Source organism: Barbatula barbatula, assembly GCF_947034865.1.
Source record: "Barbatula barbatula genome assembly, chromosome: 3".
NCBI lineage: Eukaryota > Metazoa > Chordata > Actinopteri > Cypriniformes > Nemacheilidae > Barbatula > Barbatula barbatula.
The window spans coordinates 29,873,450-29,887,143 of record NC_136764.1 but is presented as its reverse complement, the minus strand read 5'-3'; the positions used below and the strand labels follow the sequence as shown (position 1 = coordinate 29,887,143).

Sequence of the window (13,694 nt, the reverse complement as noted above, 5' to 3'; positions counted from 1 at the left end):
ATATTTAGCAATCCGAGTCGTAACAGTTGATCATCTGTATTATGTTCATGTTTAGTTTGTTTAATGTTAATTAAATTACCTTTGAGAGGTTTATGCATTATTTTATGTTTGCTAATCCGAGGGAAAGACAGTCTCTATTTTATGATGTTTGGGAGAAAGTATTATCGCAAGAAAGTATTACCCCATCTTCTCCTCCCCCCGCCTCAGGGCGACACAGTACAGCCGACCATTCTTACTATGAAGTGCGGCAAGGGGTGAGGGGCTGTATGTCGAACCTCATCGTCTACTATCCCTACTTGGTTCCAACAGTTGCGCAAGCGATCGTCCTCTCGTTGTTCTCTTCTGAACGAACCGCCTTCCATAACCGTCTGGAAGACATCAAAACCAAGATTAGTAGAATGAGAGCTAGACTCACCTCCTTGCGTGCTCTCGGTGGCCAAAAGGGCAAGTTGGGGTCTGGACGTGCGTCAGCGTCGCGGGGGCCGGTTCTTCTTGTGGGTAGGCTGCATTGCCGTGGCCAAGAGCAGGTCAAACCCGGGCCAGTCACGTCCCAGGAGAAGTGGTACGGGCAGATCATTCATAATCCCCACTTCCACGTACCAGGATCCGGACTCAACAGTGACCTCCACGCAACGACTCGGGACCTCTCGGGTGTTCCCATGGACACACTTGATGGGAAGCAGGGTCCGTCGGGGTTGACGAGGGGGTAGAATGCCGTCTCAGACCAGGGTAACGGAACTACTGGAGTCGAGGGTGGGGACCACTGCCTTGCAGTACAAGCATACCACTCGTTCTGGGGCACCAGGCGGCACCTTCCGGTGGACAATGCAGCCTGCTAACCACGCCCACGGCGTCGGAGACACCGGCTCGGTGGGCATCTGCTCATCCTGAGGAGAGGCCACCGAGGATCTGCTGACTGGTCACGAGATACCCTCTCGTGGCCGCTAAGGGGGATTCACCCGCCGGGGCTGGGCATTCGCTCTCTCTCCTCCGTCTTACGCAAAAGCTGCATCCACCAGTTCGACTGCCTCCACGAGTTCTCCAAGGGAGGCCAAGTTCCTCATGCTCACTGGGTTCCTGAACCGGCAAGGCAGGGCGCGCAGCATCTGGTCAATGACAACCTTTTCGGCGACTTGATTGGCCGTGGTCCCCTCGGTCAAGAGGCAGAGATGGGCGAACCTCGAGAGCTGGGCAGCCTGTATCCGAGCTGGGAGTTGCTCGTTGTATACCCACTGATGGAAGAGCTGGGCGGTGGCTACCGGTGACAGACCCACCCGAGCAAGGATTTCCGCCTTCAGTCGGTCACCGTTGCCTTGGCCCGCTCGTCACACTTCGTATGAGCAATTTCCTTCTTATAACAAATCAAATTTCTGAGTAAAATTGTCTGCTAAATGCTAAAAGCAACCGCTTCAAAATGCGCTTAAATGGTTTAAAAGTATTTGCATGAATAAGAGCGTGCTCATACAATGTAACACTATACAAAGGCTTACAGAACAATCTTGAAATGGGTCACTATCCAATGTAATTTCCAAAGCTGGTACGAACCAGGATATCTTTCAAAATTACTCAAATTGTGTTAGACTGAAGAAAGTTAGTTACATGCACCTAGGATGGCATGAGGGTAAATATATCATGAATTGAAACTAATTTTTGGGTGAACTATTCCTTTAACTTGTGTTTGGCTACAGGAATGAAAAACCATTTAGGCATTAAAATGTGTCTAATGCGTTTCCACTGCTAACAGTAGCCTTAGTTTATAGCCAAAGTGTATGCTTGAAAGTAGCGATAAACGTAACTGATATAACTGGGGTGACTTGTCACCAAGGCAGTGACACCAAGGCAGGTGACTTGTTACCTCACCAGGCAATAGAGTTGTTCGACTACATGCGGCGCTGCTCAGAACAATAAGCAGTCTGAGTGGTGCTGCATGAAGTTGAACAAGTCCAATTACTTCGAAGGCAGCATTTAAAGCATGAAGGCTAATTAAGACAGGCTTCATAAGAAGTGTAACGTAATTTTTATTTAAAATATAAATAGAGACAGCCTTGGCAATAGTCATTAACAAACTACTAGATATGCAATGAAATGTTATTGAAAGTGCACTTTGAATTTAAATTTGTACTAAATTGTGCTCTAACCAGTTTCTCAGCCGCCATTAAATTTTTTACAGCTCTGCCCTGCTCAACCAATCACCTTCCTCGTGCAAACAAACATGAGTCTAGTGCTTTCAGTACCAGATTACTGCTAGGTACCCCAACAGAAGGGTCCAAAAAAGTAGTAATGTTGCGGTTTGCTTTTTTGGTACCATTTACAACTTGTGACAATGGAAACACAAATAATTGCATTGAATACTGTACTTTACTGGTGGAAATAAGACATCAAATGAATGTTCTGTAAGATGTTTTTACAGTGCAGTGAAATTCATATAGATATGTAGCTAAAGTAATTGCCACTGTTTTTCTCTTCTTCATAGGTTCATCTTTGAAGACTTTACTCCTACAAATTTTGACACCTTTCCAGCCTCCATCATGACTGTCTTTCAGGTTTGGAACTCTAGAACATTTTTGGATCACTAAAACGTCTACATTGCTTTAATGGTATTTTATGCATAAAACATTTGGAAATACCTTTAAAACAACCAAGTGTTTAATAAGTTTTGTTCACTGATGCTGGCGAACTGTGCCCACACACGTGAGAAAGGAATGTTTCACGATGCCAGAAATTACTCTGGGTAACAAGAAAGCATCATTTTACATACAAACAAGACCTTCATCAAACCTAAAATTACTTTTAAGGTATGCCCAACATAAAAATGTATAACATACAATTAAACTATTATTAAACTACTCATCTCTCGTCTCTATGATATGGGTATTTCTGGGACTGCTCTATCCTGGTTTTCTTCTTATCTCCATGACAGACAATTTTACATCTCAGTGCAGTATTTAATCTGCCACTCTCCCCTACAGAGTCCCCCAGAGATCTGTGCTCGTGCCACTGTTATTTATCATATATATAGATTACCACTGGGTCAGATTTTACAACGCCATGGCCTTTCCAAGCATTTTTTTTGCTGATGACATTCAGATCTATACGTGATATAACGTGAAGGCCATCAAATAAAAGCATGGCTCAACTCTAATTTTCTTAATCTCAATATGGACAAGACAGAGATAATTATTATTGGTTCCTTGGTAACTTACTTCTAAAATTCCTTCTGACTGTGCCTGTAACATCACTGGTACTCTTCTCACTCCATCCGTTACTGTTAAAAATCTTGGTGTCGTTTTGGATTCCTCCCTCTCCTTCCAGACTCATATTAATGCCATTACTCAATCAGTATTTTATCATCTACATTGTATGGCCCAGCTTCGACCATTCATAGGTGTAAAATATGCAGAAACGGTTAAAATGCTTTTGTTTCATCTCGCCTTGATTAATGTAAATGCTCTTTTCATTGGTTTATCTACCACCTCCATTGCTAAATTGCGGTACATTCAAAACTTTGCCGCATGGATAATCACCTGAATCAAATGTTCTGCCCATATCACCCCAATTTTAGTCTAACCCGCACTGGCTACCAGTGGCATATCATATTCAATTTTAAATTCTCCTGCTCACTTTTAAATGTCTTAATGGTTTGGCTCCTCTGTATCTCAGTGATTTGTTTCTCGCATATACTCTGTCTAGCTCCCTTCGTTCTTCTGATTCTAGGCTCGCTGTCCCTCTGTATTGTCTTACTTCCATGAGGGGGGCAGATGTTTTAGTAAATATAAAATCTCCCTCATGTTCCTTCTCTGGATTGGTTCCACATTTGTGGAATGATCTGCACGCTGCAACAAAGATCAGCAGATTCTGTAGCCATCTTTAAGAATCGGCTGAAACACATCTCTTTTGTCAGCACCTGACAGATCAGTTCTGATTTCTATATCCTCCCTACTTCTCCAATAAAAAAAACTTAGCTCTATATTCTGTGGTGGGCTATATAAGACCAGTGTTTTTATTGCACTTATGCTTTTTGTTGTCCTTATGTTGTTCCAATTGCTTCCGTTGTTTACTTCATCTGTAAGTTGCTTTACATTTAGTCATTTAGCAGATGCTTTTATCCAATGTAAATTTATTATTAGTATATAAAATTATCTGAGAGCAGCTCATTAGCAAGGTACACTCTAAAAAAGGCTGGCTTACTTTATCCACCCAAATGCTGGGTTGAGGCTTTTGGGTCATTTTATTGTTGTTTTATAAGCCTTTGATATGTTTTGGGTAGTTTTGTGTAACCCAACTGGCTGGGTCATTATCATACCCAATGAAATGGTTATCAAATGAACTCAACCAGTGAAAATGCTGGGTTATTTTTTCAACCCAAAGACTGGGTTAAGCTTTTTGGATCATTAAATTAGGTTATTTGCATTGGACAGCTTGTGTATCACAACTTCTGGGTCATTGTGATTACGCAGCACCTGAGTCACATGAGCTCAGCATGTGAGTTCAAACTGGTGGATGTTTTTCGAGAAGGGTTAGGAAATCTGTAAAAACCTATACTGTGTACTAGAAAAGGTGAATGCGTGCTACAACAGGCACGTTTACATGACATTAAACGTTAATTAACTGCCCCATTATGTTTGTTAGCTTTGGCTAACTTGTTTTAATGGATCGTAAATAAGTTGGATATTCTGTTATTTTAATGTTTTACATGACTGTTATGGGACACACAATTAATGATGTCTACCAAATTGGCATAGGACAATGTCTGGAGTGAAACATAGCGATGGAGTATGACATCGCCATGAGGCTTTATAAGGTGTGGCGCCTATAGGCACAAGCTGCGCAGAGACACAGCTTCTTTATATAGCCAAGCTGATCAGTTATAAATTCAGGCGTGTGCCATCTGTACGGTACTGTGCGAGTTTCACAGTTATAGCGTGAGGATTGATTATTTTGGTGTTATATTCTATGATGGCCCACTGGTGCACAACACAACGAAATTTAAAAAGCAAATATAAATTCACAAAACAACGCTTCTTATATTGTTCTATATTTTTAGGGGCACATTTGGCACTTTCGTGTTTGGTTCAGTGCATACAGCATTGTGAGAGAGATCTGGGAGCACGCTGATTAGTAAAGCCGAGGACAAAACATTCTAAAGTCCTATTCGGACTGGATTAGTATTATCGGGGGACCTCTGGTCATTTGTAATAATTGCGGAGGTTTTCTATGATCTTAATCCTGTGCAAAATGGCCTTGTCTGTAATTTGTATTAAAATTCCCCTCGCAAATGACCTACCATATTTCACCGAACAGGGATAATATTAATCACATGCGAATCGTAATTTCTCTGATTTAAAATTTTTAACAAGATTTGGCGGGATAGTATCTCAGTTTTTCAAGGTTTCTGTTTCCTATGCATCTTTTTAGTCATCTTATGCAAAGAATGGAAGCTGCGTTGGAGTGTTTTCACAGTATTTTGGGTGCTGGGTTATGTCGCTACATACCAGATAACAATTATATTGGCAGAGAGAAAATATTCACTGTAAAAAAACATGACAGGATCAGAAGAGCAAAAGGAAAAAGAAGGAAAATATGGAGATGGATGACATGCATGGCAGCATGTGGTAAGTAACGTTCTTCTGTTTACATACAACTACACCTACAACTGGGGTTGCCAACCGTCCCATATTAGCAGGGATGTCCCATATATTGAGCCTGCCTGATGTGACTTCCCGTGTTTTAAATCCCATTTATTGAAGCAACAGCAGCAGCAGCAGTGGTGGTGATTATGACAAATGCAAATTATTTTGACACCTATCATTTAATCAGAGCCCCTGACGCGCATCAGTTTACATAGAGTAGGCCAAAATACGGCATTGTTTCTGAATCTGCAAAGCATGCATCAGTCCCTCAGACCTCCACGTCAAACACACTTGGACGCAAGCGTGCGCACACATACAGACAGGCAGAGAGGCACAGACACACAGAGAGCGCGCACAAAGCAGTGTTGCAGTGTTAACAAACTTTTGACAGAAAAGCTTAGGACATAGCCTATGCACATAGTTTGTTACCCAGAAACGGGGAATATATAAATGAGAACCGCTTTATTGTGCACTTAGTTGTGCTAAAATACTGTTTAAAAGTACCTTGAAATGTAATACTGTACAGCACTGTATGTAACCATTTAGAGACTAAACGCAAATATGAAGCAATTTACATCTTGCCTGTGCTAATTAGAACTGCTGCACAGATCAAATTTGATCCCATATTTCATAGTAACAAAGTTTGCAACCTTACCTATAACGACAAGACTTTCAAGCAATAGTCTATCCAATAGTGTCCAATCAAGCAAGGGGGCTCATATTGTAATTTGTGGTTCATTTGTTACAAATAAATAAAACGTGTAGCTGGCACCATTACATTTTAACCTGGTAAAATGTAAGTGACATAGGGCACAACCCTATTTGTTTCGACTGTATTTGTTTCTTTTCTTACCAAACTACACAACTGAACCCTTGAATGGGGATACGCCAAAAGGGTATTTATATATATCATCTATTATTTTGTTCATTATTTTTGTCATTTATTGCTGCTATCTGTATCATCTATATGATAATAAAAGCCTAGCAATAATTTGTGCTCCAGAATCCACAGTAAGATATATATAATTAACGGTGTTTAACCATACCTAACTTTTACACTTTAACTAAACAACTAAATACTCTCTTCAAACGGGTGATCAGCCGGTCGTATATTAACTCTAGCAGGTAATATTTATGTTATATTACGTTGCCTGGCCTTGGAAAACAATACTCTTACTGTAGAACAGTACCACTTAGTAACGAAATCAAGCAGTTTAAGTGACTTTAAGATGTGATCAATAAACACAGAAACAATTTGAGCGGGTTTATTGACTACATAAACTAACTAACAAATAACGAACACTAAACAAACACACATGAAACCTAAAGGCAATAAAGAATGAAAGAAAAAGACAAAGTAAAGAATGGCAGTAATACTTCGGCTATTCACATTCGCATAAACCATCAAGGACAATCTCCTTATTTAAAGGGGCAAAGCTTAAACGCGGCTATTTAGAAATTGTCAGGCACAGAAGGCAAGGACTCAAATGCAGATTCAAATAATAATGTTTTAATCACAAAGCAAGACATGAAGCAGAGCTTCAGACGGTTCAGGGCAAAGCAGATGCAAGGTCAGGCAGGCAGGTGGTCAGTCGAGGTGCAATCAGAGTCAGAAGGGGTAATCCAAAAGAGGAAGCACAACAGGCAAGGGTCGGTCGAGGTGCAAACAGAGTCCAGAGGGAAAAGGCAAAACTCGTAATCCAAACCGGGGCAGACTAACAGAGAGAATCCGGATCTAAGCGGCAGCCCAGTCCAAAACAATAATCCAGTGCAAAAACTATAACTAGAAGAGAGCAAGGTTAGCATAAATAGTCCAACAAGGCAAGAGGCTAGAGTGAGGTAGTTAATACAACGCAACAGCAACGAAGGAGAGAAACAGAGAGGAATATAAAGGGAGGAAAATAATGAGCGATAAGAAACAGCTGTGCGCTGCTGAGCCGCTTAGCTGATTGCCAAGCTGCATCAGCTGTGCACATGGAAAGGTGAGAGAGAACATGAAGGGAGATCAAACCCGGGACCTGACAGTACCCCCGCCTCCAGAAGCGTCTCCCGGCGCGCTTGAGGAAGGATGGGTGGAAGGCATCGATGAGAGTGCGGTCCAGAATGTCCCGAGCCGGGACCCAGCTCCTCTCCTCGGGACCATAACCCTCCCAGTGCACCAAGTACCGGAAGCCCCGGCCACGGCGTCTGGAACTCACAATCCGCTTGACCCTAAAAGCAGGAGCGCCTTCAATGATCAAGGGTGGGGGGAACAACGAACAGGTTTGACTCTAGAAACATGAAAGACAGGATGAACACGACGGAATGGGTTTGACAATCGAAAGCTGAACCGTCACCGGGTTAACGACCTTGACGATGGGGAACGGTCCAATGAACCTGGGCATCAATTTGCGAGCTGGGACCCGCAAAGGGAGGTCCCTGGTAGAAAGCCAAACTCGTTGCCCACATACGTATCGAGGTGCCTTCCGGCGGTGACGGTCGGCGGTACGCTTGGTACGGTCCCGAGACCGGATAAGTGCCTCCCTGGCCCTTTTCAAGGTGCGCCGACAGCGTTGGATAAAGGCCTGGACAGAGGGAACCGCAGCTTCGACGGCCTGGGAAGGAAACACAGGGGGTTGGTAACCAAGACAACACATGAATGGAGACAGCCCGGTCGTAGACACCGGCAAGGAGTTGTGAGCATACTCCACCCAGGTTAGCTGCTGGCTCCAGGTGGAAGGATTGTGGCAAGCCATGCAACGCAGCATCCTACCCAGATCCTGGTTGGCGCGCTCGGACTGCCCATTGGTTTCTGGATGGAACCCAGACGACAGACCGGCTGAAGCGCCAATCTGTCGACAGAATTCCCTCCAAAATTAGGAGGGAAATTGAGGACCTCTGTCCGAAACCACAGCCTCGGGAAGGCCGTGGATGCGGAAAACCTGATCAACCAAAACCCGAGCCGTTTCCTTGGCTGAAGGAAGTTTGGGAAGTCCAATGAAATGGGCCACTTTAGAGAAGCGGTCCACCACGGTCAAGACCACCGTATTGCCACTGGACTGAGGGAGACCGACCACAAAGTCCAGGGCAATATGGGACCATGGCCGGGAAGGGACAGGTAGAGGCCGTAACAGCCCAACGGGAGGCGCATTGGAAGACTTATTCTGCGCACAGACCTGACACGCCCCCACGAACCGGTGAATGTCGTCTCTCATGGCTGGCCACCAAAACCGCTGGCGGATGGCAGCCAGCGATCTCCTAACACCCGGATGGCAGGTGAGCCTGGAAGAATGGCCCCACTGAAGGACTGCAGTGCGGGCAGACTCAGGAACAAAGAGCAAACCCGGTGGGCACCCTCGGGGCAACTCGACACCGACCATAGCTCTCTTGACACGTCGCTCAATGCCCCAGGAAATCGCCCCCACCACCCGACCCTCTGGAAGGATGGTGTCGGGAAGAGAGGGCGGATCCCCCACCGGAGCAAGACAGCGAGAGAGAGCATCGGGTTTGCCGTTCTTAGAGCCTGGTCAGTAAGACAGGGTGAAATCGAAGCGCCCAAAGAATAATGCCCACCGAGCCTGCCTGGAATTCAGTCGCTTGGCAGACCGAATGTACTCCAAGTTCCTGTGATCGGTCCACACGATAAAGGGAATGGCAGCACCTTCCAGCCAGTGGCGCCACTCTCCCAAGGCCAACCGCACGGCCAACAGCTCCCGGTTGCCGACATCATAGTTTCGCTCTGCAGGAGACAAACGGTGAGAAAAGTAGGCACAAGGATGATCGTGCGAATAAACCTGGGAAAGAACCGCTCCGACCCCAACCTCAGAAGCATCAACCTCCACCACGAACTGACGGGCGGGATCCGGGGTGACCAGAATAGGTGCGGTGACAAACCTGTTCTTGAGTTCATCAAACGCCACCTGAGCCACCGATGACCACTCAAACCTGTTCCTAGTGGAGGTCAATGCAGAGAGAGGAGCCGCCACCTGTCCGAAGTTCCTGATGAATCGCCGATAAAAATTGGCGAAACCCAGGAACTGTTGAACCCCTTTGCGGGAGACCGGTGTCGGCCAGTCAGAGACGGCCCTTACCTTCGCAGGATCCATGCAAACTCCCTCATCCGAGATGATGTGACCCAAGAACGAAACTGACCGGGCATGGAACTCACACTTCTCCACCTTGACGTAAAGCTGGTTCTCAAGCAGCCGCTGGAGCACTTGTTTGACATGACGGACATGCATCTGGAGGGAAGAAGAAAATATAAGAATGTCATCCAGATACACAAAGGCGAACCTGTCGATCATGTCACGAAGAACATCGTTAACAAGTGCTTGGAAGACAGCCGGAGCATTAGACAACCCAAAGGGAAGAACTAAATACTCAAAATACCCCGTAGGAGTGTTAAAGGCCGTCTTCCATTCGTCCCCCTCTCTTATCCGGACCAGATGGTAAGCATTGCGAAGGTCCAACTTTGTGAAGAATTTCACCCCCTGCAGGAGTTCAAAGGCCGAAGACATAAGGGGCAAAGGATACCGATTCTTAAACGTTATGTCATTCAGACCGCTGTAGTCAATGCAGGGGCGAAGTGAACCATCCTTCTTCATAAAGAACCCTGCACCGGCCGGAGATGAGGAGGGACGAATGATACCGGCTGCAAGGGCCTCGCTCAGGTATTTCTCCATGTCCGCCCGTTCAGGTGCTGACAGGGAGAAAAGCCGTCCACGAGGTGGAGAAGAGCCGGGGAGAAGATCAATGGCACAGTCATAGGGTCGGTGTGGAGGAAGAGAAGAGGCCCGAGACTTGCTGAAGACCGCTCTCAAATCGTGATATTCCACAGGAACCCGGGACAGATCGACCTTTTCCTCCTGAAACGGAGGAAGGGAAGAGAGGGGGGAACAAGCAGAAACAAGACAATGGGCATAACAATATAAACTCCATCCTGACAAAGAGCCGGTGGACCAGTTAATGGATGGGTTATGGCGGGAGAGCCAGGGATGACCAAAAACTATGGGTGCTGTGGGAGACCTAAAAATAAAAACTCTAACTCCTCCCTATGGTTACCTATTGTGACCACATTCAAGGGAGCAGTGAGAGAGTCTATGGACTGCAGTACTCTGCCATCCAGAGCACGGACAGTGATGGGTGGGTGAAACTGCCGAATGGGAAGGCCCTTCTTACGGGCCCAGGTTTGATCCATAAAATTGCCCTCTGCCCCAGAGTCCAACAGCGCTGACTCATTAAAAGAAGAGCCGCTAAAACTGAGTGTTACCGGAAGAAGAGTGCGAGAGCAGCTGGAGGGGGAGACTGAAGTACTGCTCGCCAGGATCTCCCTATCTACCGGCGAGCCTTGGCTTTTAGTGGGCAAGTAGAAGCCTGATGACCTTGGCCCCCGCAATAGAGACACAGTCCTTCATTTAGCCGACAAAGCTTCTCCTTGGCCGGAAGGCGCAGCCTACCTTGCTGCATGGGCTCTGAAGCATCAGTGTTATTGGTGAAAGCCACCGCAGGGGACTTGGGAGACGGAAATGTGAGTAAAGCTCTGGTTGAGGTCCTAACCTGGCGTCGCAGTTCCATCCTGGCGTTGAGACGAATAGCCAGGGCTATGAGATCATCTAACCGCCCTGGAGGGTCACGAGCATAAATCTCATCTTTAATGTCACTGACCACCCCTCAAGAAAACGTGCAGAAAGTGCCTCCAGATTCCACTGGCTGGTCTCCGCCAGAGTGCGAAATTTGATGGCGTAGTCTGCTATGGATCGATTCCCCTGTCGGAGAGCTGCTAGGTGTCTGGAAGCTTCTTTCCCGAACACAGAGCGATCGAAGACCTTAATCATTTCCTCCTTGAAGTCATCAAAGTTGAGCTGAGCACCGGAGTGGGCTGTCCACCACGCCGCGCCCCAATCGCGGGCACAACCAGACAGGAGTGAAATGACAAACACCACCCTAGATCTCTGTGAGCCGTAGGTGATCGGTTGAAGAGAAAAAACAACTTCACACTGAAAAATGAAGGCTCTGCATAAGGTAGGCTCACCGTCAAATGGAAGAGGGTTGTTTATGCGGGGTTCGTGGGCTCTCTCAGAGCTGGCGGGGACGACAGGGGGCTCAGAAAGTTGGAAACGCTCCATCCGGTTCGTGAGGTCAGCTACCTGGTGGGACAACGTCTCAAGTGTCTGCTGGGTAGCGACTAAGCCTTCTTGGTGATGGCCCAACAAGACCCCTTGTCTCTCCAGCATCGAACGAAAAGGAGATGAATCCGCTGAATCCATTACTGGCTGTTGCGTTCTGTCAGGCACAGAAGGCAAGGACTCAAATGCAGATTCAAATAATAATGTTTTAATCACAAAGCAAGACAAGAAGCAGAGCTTCAGATGGTTCAGGGCAAAGCAGATGCAAGGTCAGGCAGGCAGGTGGTCAGTCGAGGTGCAATCAGAGTCAGAAGGGGTAATCCAAAAGAGGAAGCACAACAGGCAAGGGTCGGTCGAGGTGCAAACAGAGTCCAGAGGGAAAAGGCAAAACTCGTAATCCAAACCGGGGCAGACTAACAGAGAGAATCCGGATCTAAGCGGCAGCCCAGTCCAAAACAATAATCCAGTGCAAAAACTATAACCAGAAGAGAGCAAGGTTAGCATAAATAGTCCAACAAGGCAAGAGGCTAGAGTGAGGTAGTTAATACAACGCAACAGCAACGAAGGAGAGAAACAGAGAGGAATATAAAGGGAGGAAAATAATGAGAGCGATAAGAAACAGCTGTGTGTGCTGAGCCGCTCAGCTGATTGCCAAGCTGCATCAGCTGTGCACATGGAAAGGTGAGAGAGAACATGAAGGGAGATCAAACCCGGGACCTGACAGAAATAGATCAGATACTTGCATTGGACTTTTTGGTGTGCTGGGACAAGTTCTGGTGCGCGATGAAGAAGGTTTTATAGTCCTGATGAGTTTCAAGCGAGTGGGTGAGTCCGCTGGATTCTTCCTGAGAATCGGATTGGCCCCTCCAGGGAAGAGACAGGCCTCAAGGGAATAAATGAACATGAACGAGCGACTTTCTTCCTGTGCCCAGATGTTTTAACCCTGACGGCCTCACGCCCCTGTAGGGTGGGCGATCCAATGTAGCGAGCTGATTTGGGCGCGAAAACATGTTTTTTGTCTGGCTCACTAGCTCATTTGCATTTATGGTCGCCTGAAAGTTTTGACGCTGTATTAGACGTAGACTAAGATAAACCAAGTATGGTATAAAATTCAATTCTTTAAGGAAGGAAGAGACAAGCATTTAGATATCAAACATGACAGGGTTATAAGCTCACTGACCTGTAGTTTATAACATTTTCAGGGGAAGTGTGTGAGGCACTAAGAAAACTGAGGAGGGTTTTTGTGAATAGGCCAAAAACTGTCCCTGAAGTCCAAGCCATCATCACAGCATTTGAGAGGAAAATAGGATTTCCCATGTGTACTGGTGCTTTGTATTACACGCACATCCCAATAATTGCCCCAGAAAGCTATCCCACTGACTACTATAACAGGAAAGGATGGTACAGTGTTTTTTTTCAAGGACTTGCACTTACAGCTTCCTTTTTTTCGACATTGGCTGGCCTGGGAAGTGCCACGATGCATACAATAATCTCCAAAGTCTTGTACAGACGGGCACCTGATCTGGTCCCCAGATAATACTAATCCTGTGCCAATAGGACTTAAGACTGGACTCAACACACTTAAAGGCGGAGTGTCCGATTTCTCTTAGCAGTTGTTGATGTTCAAATCAACAAAACAAACATACCCCTGCTCCCATTTATTGCTTTCGTCAACGCTCGGCTGGACTAATGTCCGTCATGTGCACTGTGCACCGAACAACTGATTGGCTACAAGTTTGTTTTGGGAACATGGGAGGCAGTTTGCAGGCGGTGCACAAAAATGTACTGCATATTTAAAATATACATAAACTCCAGGCAGGTTAGTGACCTTGAAGGGCCGCCCAGAGACAAAACATTTTCACTGCGAGAGAAGTAGCTGCGCAGCAACTCCACAGATCAGCAAGTCTGGTGTAGAATGTCATGACTAGCCATCAAAATCAAGCATTCAAAAGCGCTGTAT

General features: G+C 46.0%; 1 protein-coding gene across 1 annotated transcript in view; it reads left to right on the top strand.

Annotated features, from left to right (window-relative positions):
* The window catches only part of cacna1eb (calcium channel, voltage-dependent, R type, alpha 1E subunit b), a gene marked incomplete at its 5' end in the record, with an annotated part of 250,899 nt that overhangs the window by 115,148 nt on the left and 122,057 nt on the right, over window positions 1-13,694 (top strand). The window contains one exon of the mRNA XM_079451973.1: window positions 2,474-2,543. Within this exon, the coding sequence (XP_079308099.1) occupies window positions 2,474-2,543 (70 nt within the window). The remainder of the gene's footprint in view (window positions 1-2,473; window positions 2,544-13,694) is intronic.